The sequence below is a fragment of the Toxorhynchites rutilus genome, chromosome 3 (genome assembly GCF_029784135.1).
Source record: "Toxorhynchites rutilus septentrionalis strain SRP chromosome 3, ASM2978413v1, whole genome shotgun sequence".
NCBI classification, from domain to species: Eukaryota; Metazoa; Arthropoda; class Insecta; order Diptera; family Culicidae; genus Toxorhynchites; species Toxorhynchites rutilus.
In genome coordinates this window covers 284,718,131-284,736,524 of record NC_073746.1, presented here as the reverse complement: position 1 = coordinate 284,736,524, position 18,394 = coordinate 284,718,131, and the positions used below count along the sequence as shown (strand labels likewise).

Here is an 18,394-nt window from a genome sequence, read left to right as displayed (position 1 = left end):
CCTGAGATATCCTGACGAACGCTCAATTCATCCTGATTTTTCTGAAATGATCCTGATTTCTCCTGAATTTTGTATTTATTGGTAATAAATATACTGGTTTCCATGCTAAAGTTTTCTGTCATGATAGTTCTCCGGTTCGCACTTGTATATATCTTAAGACGCGTCCACATTACGCCGAGCGGCCTCAGCCGCCCGGTAAAGCCGACTAAATGTGGACGTACTGCCCGGGCTTGCCGACGTGCCGAAAACCGACTCGAAACAAACCGAACCCAATCCGAAACAAGTGGGTCCGGTTCGAGAAAGTCGAACCAAAACAAAACGAAGTAAATTAGCGTTGACGACATTGTGCTTCGTGTGTTCGTGATGGCTTCGCACATCCGATGGGGCTTCGGTTTCGTGCACCCGATGTTGCGTCCACATTACATAACGAACCGAATATACCGTCTAGTACAGGCCGATCGGTATCATTTGGCATAATGTGGGCGCGCCTTTACATTCATCAAGTTCAATTCTCTAGACGCAAAGCTGTACTTTACTTTTTTTTATCTCTACCCTCAATTGTTTCGTGGCCTATCAAAAAAGTGCTAGAAAATTTCATGAAACCGAATTGTGTGACGAGTTTATGAAATTACAACGAGATTAAGTTTGAGGAACAACATTACTTTATTGAGGATAATGTGTATGTAGATGTATCCCCAGAGTTGTTAATGTAGGGTACGTTTCAGAGTGTAAAACTACTCAAGAGAAAATTTGGAATCCACAGAATAACCGTACTAAATATCATAAAAATTAGGAAAAAATCAGCAAGTCTTCCACTGCTGATATGCTTTCCTCATTTGTTAAGTACAGATTCATACCAAAGCATGGACGATGAATTCAGTGATAATTTGAATGTTGATTTCTCTGCAATTGATTGTAGTAATGCTGTAGGTTTTCGGAAAAAATAAACGATCAAAAGGTCAGGCGAAACACTAGCATTTCCGCTTATACGAGGATTTATACCGTGCTTATTAATTCTTTTACATATCCGGTCTTCGCCCGAAAAAAGATCTACTCTGTTTCTGGTGGGATTTGGAATGCATTCTGTATTATGAGCTACTACCAAGCAACCTGTTTCTCACATGTATGGCTCGCAGCAGATGACGAAAGATTGTGAAACAGAACTATGGATATAAAATTAAATTATAATGCTTTGATTGAAAATGACGTTTTTGTTTTTCCAAAAATCGACATTAACTTTTCGGACAACCCAATATGAGCTATCCTGATTTATCCTGATTTTTATTTTCGTTCTTCCAGAATTTTAAAAAATATTGTTTACAACCCTGATTCTGGCTGAAGAGGAAGGAAGAAGTCAAAAAATCATTTTCATCTTTACTTCCGAAATTGTCTTCTTCTGCGAAGAAAACTCGTTCTAGCTGAATACACTTAATACATGATACACTGAACGCCCTTTGCGCGCTGAAAAACATTTTCAATAACAAAAATTTAGTTGTTACTGGTTCAGGAAGAATAAGTTCGTTTTTTTCAATCAACTGTTTGGTTATTTTTTCATATAAAAAATCAGGAAGGTTGATTTACTAATGGTAAGATCGTGAACAGAACCATAGAGCTGCAGGAAACTATACCATTTCAAATGCAAGGGAACCCTTTGCAGTGTAGTTTGCCATGAAACAATTATAATTTCTATTTTTTCGCTGAGCTGCCCCCGTTCTTTGAGTCTTCTGTTCATTCAGAGCTATGTTAATTTGTTTACTCCAACAATTGATCGCCGAGAGCATCGGGTATCGAACTCAACCGATATTAGTAGCAGAAACCAAAAAAAAAAAATCTAAATCCAATCCTCTGGCCAGGCAAGTATCGTCGCAGATATCATCCCTTTCTCTTCTGGGGGCCCTCTTTCTCCACGCGCAGACGGTGGCTTTGGCCTATCCCCACGCGCTCCTCGCGCATCGTGCGCCAGCCGCAGTTGCGCCGCGCAGTGCGAAAAAATTCAGCTCAGTCCATCGTTGGCTACCACCGGTTCAACTTCATGTGCCGACTTTGCCCCTCGATGGTGTCCAAGATGCCGCAGCTTTCGCGAGGCCCCGATGTATAAAACCAGAAACCGTTTGGCCATTAGGTAACATTCTGTTGTGTAACCTCGATCGGTTAGCATTGATCTTGATCCCAGGGGATTCATTTTTTGTTGCAGTGTGTGTTATCGTCCAGTGGCCACCAGCAACAACCTGGCCAGGGAGCACTGTGGAAAAGATTTTGCAGTGTTTGTTCTGATATAAGAAAATATCGTAACTGTGCCAAGTAGCCTGAGTGGTAAAAGTGATATTTTGTAAGTTTCTCGGAGTGTGGTGTAATCGGTGACAAGTGGACGTAATTGTTAGCGGTAGTATTCAAAGAAGAAAAAAACCGGTGAGGTAGTGGATCGTGGTGGAAAGCTTTACAGTCGGGCAAAGAAGTAGTGAAAGCTACTTGCGGAAATTATGAGAGTTTTAGCTGCTTGTAAGTGTTTATTATTTGTTTTCATTTGATGTTTTCAGGGTATTGGGGTTCTTCGGAAATCATGAGGCAATCAATGTTGTATTTGCTATTTTGAGCGGAAACGCAATAATTACGATCGTACGTATTGTGTTTTGCGAAAAGTTTATTCGAAATTGCGTTATAGGTTCCGTAAGTGTGTTTTATATGAATTGTATGTATATTTTTCTATTCATTGCTGTGAGAAGATTCAAGTGTCATAATTTATCTGATTTATTATAAACCGGTAAACTGTGAGTATTTTTACCCCACATGAGGCATCCTTCCCGCCAAATTATGAATACATGCGTTTACGACCTGATTTATAGTGATTGTGAAAATAATATATCCACTGCTAGTGTGAGGATTTTTCCCTTTTTGATTGATAGATGTGGGATGCTGCGATTGTAGTTTTTTGCGATCCGCGGTCACTCTGCTGTACACTTGAAATGAATAAATCAGTCATATTAGTACCTTTATTGGGCCATACGAAGTTCAGCTATCTGTGGCGTTGACAGGAGGTGCGGAGAGGGCGGACTGCCCGAGGGTGCACGATTTTAGGGGTTGCAGATTGAACCGAATTTATATGAAGAAATTGGATAAATATGATTTCTGGCGGGGAGGTGGGGCGTAAATCGATACTTCCGCCCCAGTCTGCGTCGCAGACTTTTCCCTGGGTTCAAATATTTCTACTTTTCTGGCGAAAGGGGGTGCAAATCAACTTTTCCGGCCCGTGTGCAAAAGCTTCACTCGACGCCACTGCCGGTTATACACAAATATGTTTGTCGCTTTAGGGACAATTGGTCACTGTGGTCCGCTGAAGGTCCGCTTATTTTCCTTCAGCATCAGTAATAACGTTGGTGGGATTTCTGAGTTTTCCGGACCGGATCGAAGGCACATGTTAAAATCAAATATAAATTTGTAAATAAAATTTAGTAGATAGTCGACCATCAATCGCGACGGTATTATTATTTCCTTGACCTATCCGATACTTGGGGGATTATCCGAAGTTCAACCCCGAATCTTCCAAATGGATATCGAAAATGAAATGAGGTGTGCTTTTTGACAATGTTCTCAAGCATTAAGATTTTGGCGAAAAATGTTCAGGCGAAGTGCCAGGCCTGACTTGACAACCTTTTTATACTTTTTTTTTTGTAATCCAATTTGTTGCAAATATAACCGTTTATATTTTTTAATTATTTTACTGATATGCTACAGACTTTCTTCCGAAATACTGATAGCGGGAAGCATTGGGATTAATTTTTCTAAAGCGGGGAATGGAGCAAAAAAGGTTGAAAACCACTGAGTATAGATGAACACCTATAGCAGGATCTCTCAAAGTGGTCGATATCGACCCCCTGGGTCGATTTCGGTTTCCCAGGGGTCGACAGAAACGAAAATTGATTTTGGGGGTCGACGGGGTCTGAATAACGACCCCTATAAAATAACACAAATTCTTATTTGAAATATTTAAGATGCTCGATAAGTTGTGTTACGTTAACCACCCTGTTATAAGAATGGCCAGGATCGCCACATTTGGTGCTGTAAAAAAGCTGTATAAAAAAACTAACGGAAAAAATGGAAAGAAAGGTTTATTTTCATTTTGAATTTATTGCTCATATTTATGGTTTGCTTAAGTCGTATCAATACAACAAAATAAATCATAAAAAAAGTTTTCTCATAATAAATTGTATCATGTTTATACATGGTTTTGTTGAACTTTGCTTTTCTTAAATTTTCTGTCAATTTCATCATTGAAACTTCTCCTTGAGCCAATACATAGTTTTTCGCTTTCAAAATAGAGTCCATCTTTGTGGAAACCAACCAATTTCAGAACTTTGTTTTGTTGGCACTGTGGAGCGAGAATATTCACCCAACACACGCTGATGAATGTGAAATCATCAAAAAGTGTCCCAAAACATCCTTAGCAGGAATGGAGAAGTGAGGAGACATTATCTTCATGGCTCAACGATAAAAAACAAAGTTTATTATATAGTAAAAATGAACTGTAATTAGTTTAACATTTAAATTTAAATTTGAAAAAATATCTTCAAATTCTGTATCTTTGCTGAAAATCTGTAATTATGTATATACAGATTCTGTATCTGAAATTTGGCGTAAAATCTGTAAAATACAGAATTCTGTATATGTGGCAACCCTGAGAATGACTAATATCTTAGTAGAAAATTTTATTGCTGTACATTTGAAAAACTCAACAAGACGACGAGTGTGCCGAAGTACAAAAAGGACAAGATGAAAATTTCGGCAAGTAAAAAAACGTGAACAGATTCGTGCAAGATAATGTGTTTGAGCGTAGGAGTCCTTCAGGCATGTTTAACATTTCTCTGTATTTTAAACATATACGTGATTTAACACGAAGGAAGTTAACATCAAATTCATGTCCAAACATGCACCTATTATTTTACTGTATAACAATCTTGTCCTTACGTTGCAATTTCATATGCGTTCTGAAATACGTGGGAGCTTGAATGATAATGTTCTCAACTTCTAGTTTAATTCAAATGATTACAAGGTATTTACATAGCTAAATGAAGTGAACTAGAATAAAGTCATCGACAAAGAATTTACAAAATGCTTGGTCATCTATGTGCATGACGTAACATTTTTTTTTATTATTTCAGGAAACTTGAAATGGGTCGCGAAGGGGCAAAAATGTTATTCAATTTATTATAGACCAACAGAGTTTCTCCTTGACGAGTCTACATTAACCAGCAATGAAGCTCTGTTGATAGGGTATGTTCGATATATTAAAGATGAAAATATGTGCCAAGAAATGATTTTTGCTACATATATGAAGACTGATAGTAGAAGACTGAGAGAAGAATCGATCGGTTTTTTTTTCCGAAAAAGCTATTCTATGGAAGAACATTGAGACTGATGATGCACCATCAATGGTTGGTCGTCATCGTGGTTTTACAGCTCACTCAAAGTTACAACTGCGTGAGGTACTGGCCATTCACTGCGTGATTCACAGACAGCATTTAGTAGCAAAAAATCTTCGAGCCCTAGATCGCATCAGTCTTTACTATATGTTATGAATGCTATCAAAAACCTTCGAAGCAATTCTTTGAAAACACGATTATTGCTCAGCTATATGAGAAAAACGACGAAATCTTTACTCGGCTACTTCTACACGCTGGAGTTCGTTGACCACCAAGAATCCTTTGCATAGCAAGATTTTCAGTTTTTTTTTAAATTTGTGTTTCAGCTAATAGGGTGACGATTTTAACGTGATTGAAACAATATCAATAATATTGGCCCTTCTGACAAAACTTTCAAAACAAAATTTAAGCAGAAGATAATATTCGCAGTTTCCGCATTTCTCACAATTATCACCAAAGCTTCAAGACCATGTTATATTATCATATGTCACTCACTTGAACGCATTACACAAGGACATTACTAAAATGTTTTTAGATCTTCAAAATTTTAAATTTTCTCAATGGATAATAAATCAGTACTATATCACATCCATGGAATGAGACAAGGTGATAATGCAAGAAAAGTTGATTATCATCAGCACAGATGAAGCTGGAGTAGAACCAAGGTTGTCGTATGTTCTAGCTATAACGAAACATTGAAAAACAGTATCCTGCGATGTGAGACATTGCTGAATAATATCTTCTCGTTTATCCATCATCATACTTTGACGAAAAAGGCTTCATTATGGTTACAAACAACGCGAAACCGAGGAAACCATTTGAAAATCAACGAACGCGGAGATTTATGGCTTTAACTATATTTAACTATATTGAACCATATATTTATGTTTTGGTAGTTGTGGATAGATTGGTTTGCGATTTGAAATTTTTTTATAGTTCGTGAGTAATTTGTATTAATAATTAGTTATTACACTTGATTACACTTTACTAAATTTTATCTCTATTGATTTTGTTGAATATGTGACTATCAACAGGTTTGGCTGGTTTGTCACAATACCTTCATTTTTTGTGTGAATTGTCTGAATTGAACTCTTGATCTTTTGCGTATTTCTCACTATTTGATTTCGTTGGAAAGTTACAGCAAAAAGCCTAATGTCACCTCAAGGGGTATTTTTCTCGAAACTCTCAGGATCTACTCGACCGATTCAGCTGTTTTTTTTTCAAGCACGTAAAAATTAATTATCTAAAGCGTTACATAGCCGTTTTTCGATATCCCAATTTAAAATATCGATTTTTTATGAGCTTCTAAACTGCGGTTCTTAATGAAGAATAACTCATTTTTAACAAAAATTTCGACCCTTGGAGGGTCGAAAAATAATATATTTTCTTGATTTTGCTTCGGATGTTAGGAATAAAGTGAAGTGTTCGGGTATTTTGGTTATTGTTTAAGATAAAGTGATCAGATGGTCAGAGGTCTAACGCGGGACACAAAAAACAAAACGTTATGTATATACGTTATGTGAACATAAACCATAGTTTAGCGAGTTTAAACTGATCAGTATTATTTCTTTCTGAGTATCGGCACTCAGTTGTGATTTTTCGGTGGTTTAGATTTTGTTTACGCCCGAAAATCACTCGCTCAATCAGAGCATTTACGCCTGGCAAGCACGATTCAAATTCTACAATTTTCTTCAAATTACCGAATGAAATGCTCGAAAATTCCAATTCATTTTTCATTGATTTTAGTGTTAACGTTGAATGCATACAGACTAATTTCGGATGGCGATGAAAGATAATTTATAGGAACGAATTTTATTTAAATCATACATTCATTAAGTCTAGAAAAAAAAATATTCAAGGCAAGGTACTCAGAAAGACGAGACGTACTTGATGCTAGAATTCAACGGATGGCAGGGGACCGGGTACTTTACGTTCCCCAGGTAATCGATGACGTCGAATATACCATTCACATCAAGTTCTCGAAGAAGGTCCTTCTCTGACAGACGTGAGAGAAATGTCCAAGCCGCTCTTCTTTCGAGTTATATTGTGAACGGGGAGATATATAGTACGAAGTGCTTGCCGGAGTTGGGAAGGTGATGTGGACTTTATGCCGAACCCTGGGATCAGCCCATTATGCAAAAAGATCACTGGAGGATGGATCGGCTGAAGATAAACATTATCGCGAAGACCATCAACCTTCCCAACATTCCCCAGCTGCGCTCGATAGAAAACATTTGGGCGAATGGACAAAAAAAAGGAACCCCCAAAGCCACGAAAAGGTAAAACAAAACGCCGATATACATATTTTCATCGGCCATGGTTCAGGTTCCGGCCAACTTCCGTAAGACCGCTCAGCGCTTCATTTACGATACTTCATCAAACAACTTTGTCTCTTCTTGTCGAGTATACACTAGTTCTTCCGGCTCATTTAAAACGTTAAGCCCTGACCGGGCTTGAGGACCAAAGATGGACTTTTCATCTGACTCACGTTGGTCCCTATTGATATCGCGGGACATTTTCGTTTATTTTGCCAAATACCGGACGTTTCGCGGGACGGAATCTTACGCGCGGGACATTTTGTTGTAATGCGGGACTGTCCCGCGTAACGCGGGACGTCTGGTCAATTTAGTTTAAGATGTATTTTCTATTTTTTGGGTGCACGAATAATGATTATTACGCTGTTGACAGCTGAATGCATAGATGCTGTCTGAAAGTCGGTACCTTGCTGGTGATATCGGTTCAGAAGCAACTGGTTGTCGCAGAACGAATTTCAATGCACATTTTGAACTTTAGGACAATATCTAAAGCGTTACATAGGCGTTTTTAAATTGCCAAAATGTCGGAATTTTTTGTTAAAAATAAGTTATTTTTTATGTTAGCTCATAAAACATCTAAAAAATTAGATATAAATTTTAAGACTTCATCATCGACCTTAAATTTCTTGCCAGCAAGCATTCTCTTCAGGTCTGCGAAGAAAAAATAATCGCGGTGGCCAGATCTGGAGAATACCGTGGATGCGGAAGCGCAATTTTTCAATCAATACACGAAATTCGGATTTTTCAATTTTTTTCACAATAACAAAAGTTGCTTCACTCTCAATGCTGTAACTCACGAAATAATCGACCGATTGCTGTCAAATTTTGACACGTATCCATTATAAGATGGTGCTTTGTGATAGTTAAGTAAATTTTTGCAAGAGGCGCCATCTAGACGTCAACCTTATGAACTTTTCAACCAAACTGTTAGATTTTCAAATCTCAATTAAATTGACTTATAACTACTTAAATAATAACTTATGTCTAGTTTTTCTACAAAATATCGGGTGGTTTTTTGCTGTTAGATTTTTCAACTCACTGTATTTTTTTTTGGAGATCACGCGTGATTCATGCCATGTTTCAAAACCAAAGTTGTGCAGTTTTCATTGCTATTTCAATATGAAAAGACTTACAAACGAACAAAGCTCGCTAAAAAATAATTGAATTTTATTATCAAAATCAATCCTTTGTTAAAAATGTGTTTCTTTTTTGTTTTATTGAAAAAATGTCTTTAGCGATGAAGCACATTTTTGGTTGAACGAATACGTTAACAAGTAAAATTATCGTATTTGCTTCGGAGAACAGCCGCAAGCAATACAAGAGCTGCCAATGCATCCCTAAGAATATAATGTTTGGTGCGGTTAGCAGAGCACTTTTTATAGCAAAATATATGACGGAGCACCGGCATTTTTTCATCAATAAAACAAACTTTATCTGTATTGACATTACTCAATTGAGAATAACTATATTTTGGTTACGCGTATCTGTTAGACGACATCTAACCCGGAGAAAACAAAATAAATCAGTATGTTCCCAGTGAAATTGAATTGAAGATTATTTTTTTTTCAAGGTGGGGTTTACAAGTGGGAGCATTTGCTATAACTTCGCTGAACACAAATTACCCAGCATTTGCATTTGAGCATTTGAAAACCCCTGCTCTAATATCTATCTATCTATCTATCTATCTATATATATAAAAATGGAGTGATGTCTGTCTGTCTGTCTGATTCTTATAGACTCGGAAACTACTGAACCGATCGACATGAAAATTGGTATGTAGGGGTTTTTGGGGCCGGGGAAGGTTTTCGTGATATTTTGAGACCCCTCCCCCCTCTCTAAGGGGGGGGGGGCTGCCATACAAATGAAACACAAATTTCTGCATTACTCGGAAATTAACCAAGCAAACGAAACCAAAGTTGGCATGTGAAAGTTTTAGGGTGCAATAAATGTTTCTATGATGGTTAGACAGTCCTTCCCCCACTCAAAGGGGGGGCTGCCATACAAATGAAACACAAATTTCTGCATTACTCGATAATTAATCAAGCAAATGAAACCAAATTTGGCATGTGGAGGTTTTAGGATGCAATAAATGTTTCTATGGTGATAAGATACTCCTTCCCCCTCTCTTAGAGGGGGCTGCCATACAAATGAAACACAATTTTTTGGATTACTCGGAAATTAATCAATCAAACGAAACCAAAGTTGGCATGTGAAAGTTTTAGGGTGCAATAAATGTTTCTATGATGGTTAGACAGTCCTTCCCCCACTCAAAGGTGGGGCCGTCATACAAATGAAACACAAATGTCTGCATTACTCGAGAATTAATCAAGCAAATGAAACCAAATTTGGCATGTGGAGGTTTTAGGATGCAATAAATGTTTCTATGGTGTTAAGATACTCCTTCCCCCTCTCTTAGAGGGGGCTGCCGTACAAATGAAACACAAATTTTTGCATTACCCGAGAATTAATCAAGCAAATTAAACCAAATTAGGCATATGGAAACTTTAGGGTGCAATGAATGTTTCTATGGTGGTTAGATACCCCTCCCCCCTCTCTTAGGGGTGGCTGCCATACAAATAAAACACAAATTTCTGCATTACTCGAGAATTAATCAAGTAAATGGGCGGGACGAAGTTTGCCGGGTTAGCTAGTATATATATAAATGTGCCGGTTTTACCCGATAGGGCGTCGATCTCGCCCGCATTCCCTTTCGTTTCACCAGAAAACATCAACTTTTGTATTCTATCTAAATTCGAGTTCTACTGAAATGATCAACAGATACTGTAGAATGGTTCATTAATAGTTTAAGAGAGGTTCTGCAATGATTTGAAGTCGAAGAAACATGGGAAGTCTTGGATATAAGTGGAAATCCTTAAGTGTCCCCTACACGATAAATTATAATGACATTACTTCGTCAGAATGACAATAAAATTGATCGTGTAAAGTTGTCAGAATTGAAATGACGGGCAATAATAATGCATATCCGGATTTTCTGATCTCGCTCCATCATTTCTGTAATAGGGCAGGGATATTCGTGGTGTCTAGGATACTGTGCGACATCTTGGAAATTTACTCTCTAGCTCCAATTTTTGAGATTGAAAATTCTCTATCAGAGAATTTTCAATCTCTAAAATTTGAATGAAAGTTATTACTTGTTGTTACTCGAATGCATAAAACACGTAGCACTGAACCTTACCTAATCAATTTTTTATAATTTTTCTGAAATCCCTACTAAAACTCATAATTATAAAATAAAATTATACCCAGATATTATTTTAGTTCAAGGTTTTTTCATCATTTGCGGAAAACCTGTTATTCTACTACATAGAGCAACATATTTGATTCGAAGAAAGTGATCTTCATTTATATTATTTGATTTTAAAAGTTTGCCCATTCCACCTGAAAACCCATTATCATTTTCGCTTCACAACGATGAAGCACGAAGCATAAAATGTTAATTCGCGATGGCTGCTACTCAGTGACATCTATTACCCAATTACGAGGGTGAAGCACACGGGTAAGATACGGTGTCGACATCTACGAAGGTATTAAATGGAAATGAATCAAGTATAATCTATTAGGATTACTATGATAAAATACAGTTTTGAATTGTTAATAGACCAATGAAAAGCATTTCAAAATGTTTTATTGAATGTTCATAACATATTATTCTGGTGCTCCCTTGGCCGAGTGGTTAGCGTCATAACTAACATGCCGGGTGTTCGGGTTCGATTCCCGTTCTGGTCGGGGGAATTTTTACGTCAAAGAAATTTCCTCCGACTTGCACTGTGATCACGCGTATTCTAGAACTTGCCACTCAGAATGCATTCAAGGCGTGTTATTTGGCATAGAAATCTCAACTAAGTACTAATAAAAATGACGCAAGTAATACTACGTTGAGACGGCGAAGTTCCTCTAGGAACGTTAGTGCCATTGAAGAAGAAGAACATATTATTCTGAACATTCTTCATCCATTACTGAAAAACATTATAAGAACAGATCAAATTGTTGAAATTATAATTAGAAATCATTATTAGAAACATGTTTCGTTTAAGATTTTTTCATTGTTTGCAGAAAACCTTTCAAATTATTAACGGGGATGTTTATTTGACAAAATAAATTGATTTTCATTGATAATGTTCATTCCGAAAATGTGTTGATTTCTCTTACAACTATGAAGGCCAGAGTTGCATCATTTCTGCAAGCGATAAAAATGATCGTGTAAGGTTGAAGAATAAGGTGATTGCGGAATGGAGTGATTCTTGCCAATATTGTTATTGCTGATAATGTCAATGCTACTGATCGTGTAAGGGCCGCTTTAGGATGTCGGTTTTACCCTGATTTCCTCTAATTTGTTTTCTGAGAAGCGGAATAAAAAAATCAGCTGGTCTCATATCAGATGAAAACGATGGTAGTTCGATGATATTTGTTGAGTTTTGACCCAAATTTCGTTCACAAGGACAACTTTGTGCAATGATTCGTTATTGTAGAGCAAAATCCATGAGTTTTCTTGAATCGAACCAGGTATTTTAGCAAACTGTTGTCAGCATTATTAGCAAACTAAATAACAGATGGTGCTCATTGTGAATTGTGATTGAATGCTATACTTGGTTGGTAGTTCGCGAAAACTTTAGATAAATGCTACCATACACTGATAAGTTTAGCCGGCGTTCGCATGTGAAAATTTCGAGTCGGATTGTGCACCAATATTACACAAACCACATAGCTGCAGTGTTTGCGTCATTTATGATATTTTATCGGCCATCAATCAAGAAAACCGACGAAAGCAAACCATCAATGAAGGAAAAATAATTTAATATTTTTCATTGTATCGATCGGCCGCTTTTTGCTCACATAAACGATAGCACTAATTTACCTCGGTAAACAATTTCACGCGACACACGTAAGTGAGAGTGAAAAGAAAGCGCTGGAATGATAATCATCTTGTGGTTAATCGGCTACAATTGAATGGTAAATTACGATTCAATTGTAACGCGTTTGTTCCGAGGTGTTGCTCGTTGTCGGATAATTTTCACATTTTATGCACGCGTTTGGCATGTCATCCACTCCAGTGAGACGGCTGGAGAGATTTCTCCTCGAATGATGAATTAATCTCATTATATAATTGTACTGAACGGAATGAGAAATAAACCATTATGCACATTCTTTTAAAATTTTAGCAGTGAGCCCTCAAAATGAAGAAAAATAATGTGATGAAATGGATTTAATATTTTGGATACTGCGCTTGATTAACTACAGAAGCTCCGCCAATTTGTCACTGAGAGAGGGTCTACTTTCCCATCATAGAGTTTTGGAATCATACTTTCCTGCATACTGATGAGCTCAGTTCCAGTCAATGTGCCTTCAGTGACCTGTATCTGAGGACAAGACGTCGTGAAATATTTCCCCAATCTGGTTTCGTGCCACTTACTTCTTGTGCTTCATTCGAATATCTGAATTGCAAATTTTTAGGGCGAATTTCGGGAAGTTAATTCGGTTTGAAACTATTTGATAACATTGATCAAGTTATCTAGAAATTTCCCTGATATTTGATTCACAGTTTGTCAAACATTTGCATGTCTCTGACTCTGGAGGTTCACAGAACGATTTATATATCAGACCATAACCTCGTTGGCTAAATCACCCAGTTCTTTTTTACAATTGTAGTTTAACTGCAATTATATCTCTCCGACAATTGAAGCCCTGTGCGTTCTTCTCCATTACTAAACCGCAAGCTAGCAACATCCAATTGGTTGCCTTTATCCGGCTGCACGGCTTCGAAACGCCATCGGCACACCAGCTGCCCAGCACTCCTGGATCTTCACGTTATTGACCTGATCTGGACTTTGCGATCGAGGGCAAAAAATCACACATTCTTCAGAGCGCAGCAAACCTGTATTATAATTATAACTGTACATTTCATTCAGTGTATTTTTTCTCTTCGCGTTCTGAACTCCTTTTTCCCGTTTCGCTAGTTGATGACGTTTGCCCAAACTAAGCGCGTTAAGCGAGTGATTCTGGTCCACCGAGGGATGATGCGGCCGGAGATCGTCGGGAGGCTTTGATTTTAGCGACCGAGATGCACAGAGAACCAAAATAATGATGGTGATAATCAACTGTGCGCGTTCGTCGGATGTAATAATCGAGAGTGGCTGATTGCTTGAATAACGGAACCATACATTCGTTTATTATATGTTGTCCATCGACTTTTGCGAAACAGGAGTAGAAGGGAACATCATAAAAGTGATAATCGGATGGGGTTTCGGTATTGAGCTGAAATCGAAGTGATTTTATAACGAGCAACCGAGATGGGTTGTGTAATGCGGAAAACTGTCAAGCAATGTTACCGGTGTTATAATTGCGAATCAACAGTGGGAAACGAAACCCCGTGGCGTCCGCATGGGAACGTTTGGCATTCCTCGAATTACGGCAGCATAATCAACTGGCTGTTCGAACAATAGGTTCCACTTTTACTCTCATCGAGATGAAAAACTTCCCACCGCAAAGGAAAACGCCGCCGTCAAAACAGCTTAGTGTTTGCTTCCACGGCTAAGCGAACAACGAAGTGTTTCCGTGCACGGATTACGATTTCATTGTTTTCTCTATTACCTCACGCGTTTTCGCGCTCCTGCGGCGGATGCTTGTCACCTGTGGCGGTGGCCAAAAGTTTTCTCGTTAATCAAGATCGAATTTCGTGTGATTACGTTTGTATCTTTTATGAATCGCGTAATGCGAACCGATGATGTGGGAAAAACAACCTGTGAGCAAATTATCCGGCTGTTTCGTGTTAATTATTTGAATTAAATGCTGTTTTTGATTCGAATTAGTTTATTGTACCCTAAGCTTGATAATGTTCATTATATTGTATTATGGACAGCTCTTCCATGAGCCATGAGTATTTGATACCTTCTACGACTGAGGAGTGTATCAAAAAGTAGTCCTAAACTTTCAAACATCAAAATAAAACTGAAAACGTTCAGAAAGGGTTTATAAAAGTGAATTTTATCAAAGAATAATAAGTTTACATAGGAATGAAATAAAAAAATCGAGCTTATTATTGATTTCTAAAAAATGATCGAACCTTAGATTTAACTCCACTCATCAAATTCTGCACAGTAGTCTTTGTGCACTTTCTGGACGCTGCAGACCAATTCTCCTTGAACTCTTACTTTTTTTTAGACACTGCACCTTCCTTCTTGAACATTGACAATTGCCATGTAACGTTCGATTGGCCGCAGCTGGGGACAGATAGGTGGGTTGAAGTCTTTTTCGACAAACATGATGTTGTTTCCCGAAAACCATTGTAGAGTGAATTTACAGGAGGAACCTCGTGCTTTCTATAAAGTGGAAGCAAGCACTTTTTGGCCGATTTTTTTTTCCATCGCAACAGTCGTATCCGAAAATGGTACACCCTCTCCAATCGATTTGGTATAACATTGAGGTCCCGGCAGCGTTCTGGAATCTTCTTTGACGTATGTTTCGTCATCCATGAGAATGCACTGGTTGGGATTGTTCAAAATACGCTCATATAGCTTTCGGGCTCGTGTTTTAGCGCGATATTGCTGCTCCGGTGTTCAATTGTCCACTTTTTGGTTTTTGTAGATCTTTAGACCATGTCTCTGTTTAATCCGCTGAATCATCCCAACACTGGTTTTGAACTTCTTGGCCAAATCACGAATAGATACAGACCTGTTCTTCTGAATACAATTTACAACTTTTCGGTCCAGTGCGGGATGCATTGGTCTGGGTTTTCGTCCACTTCTGCTGAGATCCTCGAAAGAACACTAATTACCGAACTAACACTTTCTGGACAAACTTTTAATTTTTTGCTATTTAGAGGTATGCAACACCCTTTTCGGTGCACCGATTGTGCCGAATTTCCTTTTTAGTTTCCAAGTCATTCTGCGACACCAAAGAGATGAACCAGCCTACGGTTGAAAGTCTCTATAATAAAAAATAAAAAAAAATCCGCGACATTTCAAAAACAACTTTATGACCACGACTAAATGACTTGTATTTCGATTTTTGACATGTAAACAAAGCGTGCTCTGATTACACGACAAAAAAAAGTTCACCCGTTTGTGTGTAATAACGTGTTGAATGTTTAAGACTACTTTCCGATACACTCCTTGTACAGTGGTAGACATTCGTTTAGCCGCACCCTATTTTTCCTCAATATTTTTAAAAATAAGTCAATTCTTTGTACAGTTTTGCTCATAAAAGACGATTATTGTTTATTTTCATCGAATTCTTTCTAAAAAAAAGTATAAATTCACTTTTTGACGTGGGACTACGTCTAACCGGAATATATGGAGGGTAAAATGAAAACCTAAACACAGAACATGCAGGAAAAAATGAAAGATTTCGAATGCTTATAGCTCGAACATTTCGTACTGGATAGGAGAGATGTTTGCATCACTTGATAGGGAATATTTCTACGCATCTATCGCAACTAACAAAATGTTGTTTTTCATTAGATAAACAATTGAATAACTGTAAAATATTAGGCGTTATCTAAACGCCCTAACTGCATCGTTTTGATTGGCCCGATTTACGGTTTCCCTAACACAGCCATCAAAACCAAGCAGCCTTGGGGAAATCGGCATTGCAAATACATGAAAGTAGGGGGACTTTTGTTCTCATCGAAAAATGTTCCCTAACACAGACTTTAAAACCAAGCAGCGAAATCGGCATTGCAAACACACGAAAGAGCCTAGAGGCGAGTGAACTGAAAAGTTTAAACCCTCTTAAAGCCAAAAAGAAGAAAAAGAACACACGAAAGTAGGGGGAGCTTTTTGTGTTTTTGAAATGTGTTCCCTAATAGAGATTTCTAAACCAAGGTGCCTGGAGAAAACGGTATTTCAAATTCATGCAAGTCGGGGGTATTTTTGTTCCGAATGGAATGTGTTTCCCTAACACAGACTTCTAATCCATGAAGCGTGGGGAAATCGGCATTGCGAATTCATACAAATCGGGGGTATTTTTGTTCCGATTGAAATGTGTTTCCCTAACACAGACTTCAAAACCGAGGTTTCTGGGGAAATCGGCTCTGCAAATAAATGCAAACTGCGAGTACTTTTGTCCTCGCTTGCCTTTGTGCAGAGTGGAATATGTCTGTCCTAACATGATCTTCTAAACTTAGGAACCTGGGAAAATCGTGCAGCCACTAGAAGCGAATGAACTTCCCAGTTTCAAGCAAATTCGAGATTCGAGAAGTATGTACACTTTTGGGATGTAAACTTCAGAGGGAAATGTAAAATAAAATAATCGTTTGATATTTTTTTTTGTCTTTATTGGAAAGATTTTCAGCCTTAGGCTGGTTCATCAAACGTTTGATAATTCTTCCGTACATATATTTTGTTCTAGTCATCATACCAAACGTAAAAGGTCCGTCATTAAATTTACTTGTAACGAAGAACAATCAATCACAATAAATGAATTGACTTTACACGGCATTTGTTCATTTTTTTCACTCACAGAGCAAATATATTGAACTCAATTGAATTTGGAAACTGTTTCATTCAATCAAGAATTTAATCAATACAAACGAATGATTGCTAAGCTAAGGTAGTTCCACGTGAACCTTGCGGTTATATCATAGATATAACCCACTCATTTTTTTTGTTTTCTAAGTAATTCAAATATGTGGAATCAGGGTGGACATTCGTTTAGCCGCATCCTAAAATTTCTATAAAAGAAAATGTGTGCGGCAAATTTCGAGTCCAATCGGTAGCTAATATTTAGTATGTCCACCTCCATTTTGGATCACTCCGATGTCAAGTCGAGTCAGACAGCTTTTAAAGTGTTGCCATATTGATTATAGCCCAACATTCCTGAATTACTGCCTTGGGCTGGGAATGTTGTCAAATTGTCATCCGTTTGCATAGACCATCACGGCCAAGATTCTCCATAGGTTCTGTATGGGATTGCAATCAACTGCAAGCAGGTCATTCAAGAAGCGAAATGTCCTTCTCGGCAAATCATGCCTTCGATTGCTTGGAAACGTGGATCTATGCATAATCCTGCTGAAAAAACGACATCCTCGGAAGAGTTATTCTCAATATGGCCTATCAAAACGTCCTCCAGTAATTGAAGATACTTTTCGGAATTCATTCGGGTGAAAATGAAACAAATGAGAAGCTTGCTGTGATAGGAAACGGCTCCCCACACTGTAAAACTTCCGCCCCATAAGTTTCTCTTCGATCTCACGACATGCAGTTGACTTAAATTGTACCAATAGCAACTGTAACAGTCCGGACCATCCAAATTGAACTTTTTTCGCCGGAAAATACAACATTTCTCCATTATAGTTTCCATTCCATGTATTGCCAGGCGAAAATGAGATGGTTCTGCTTAAGAGTGGCGGTCAGTTTCGGCTTCCCTTGAGGTTTCTTCCACATGATGTTTGGTGACTCATTCAAGATGCGCGCAATATGCCTCTTCGTTTCTGGAACAACCGATTCTGCCTTAATGTATGAGCAGGACATCGTTTCCTGGTTGCTTCGTGTCTTATTCGACCTTTAAGACTTTAAGACGACCCATTTGTTGGTCGTTATATCCCATATTTCTGGCACTATTTAAAGAAAATCCGTACCACTTTCTCAGATAGACCAATTTTTGTTACGATCGAGCGATTAGAAAACTTTTGTTCACTGAATATCT

The 18,394-nt window shown here is 38.0% G+C and overlaps 1 protein-coding gene across 1 annotated transcript in view; it reads left to right on the top strand.

Moving 5' to 3' along the window:
- The first annotated feature begins 2,015 nt into the window (after positions 1-2,015).
- The window catches only part of LOC129779019 (ovalbumin-related protein Y), a 59,841-nt gene continuing 43,462 nt past the window's right edge, over positions 2,016-18,394 (top strand). The window contains exon 1 of the mRNA XM_055786253.1: positions 2,016-2,499. Coding sequence (XP_055642228.1) covers positions 2,481-2,499 — 19 coding nt within the window. The 5' untranslated portion in view covers positions 2,016-2,480. The remainder of the gene's footprint in view (positions 2,500-18,394) is intronic.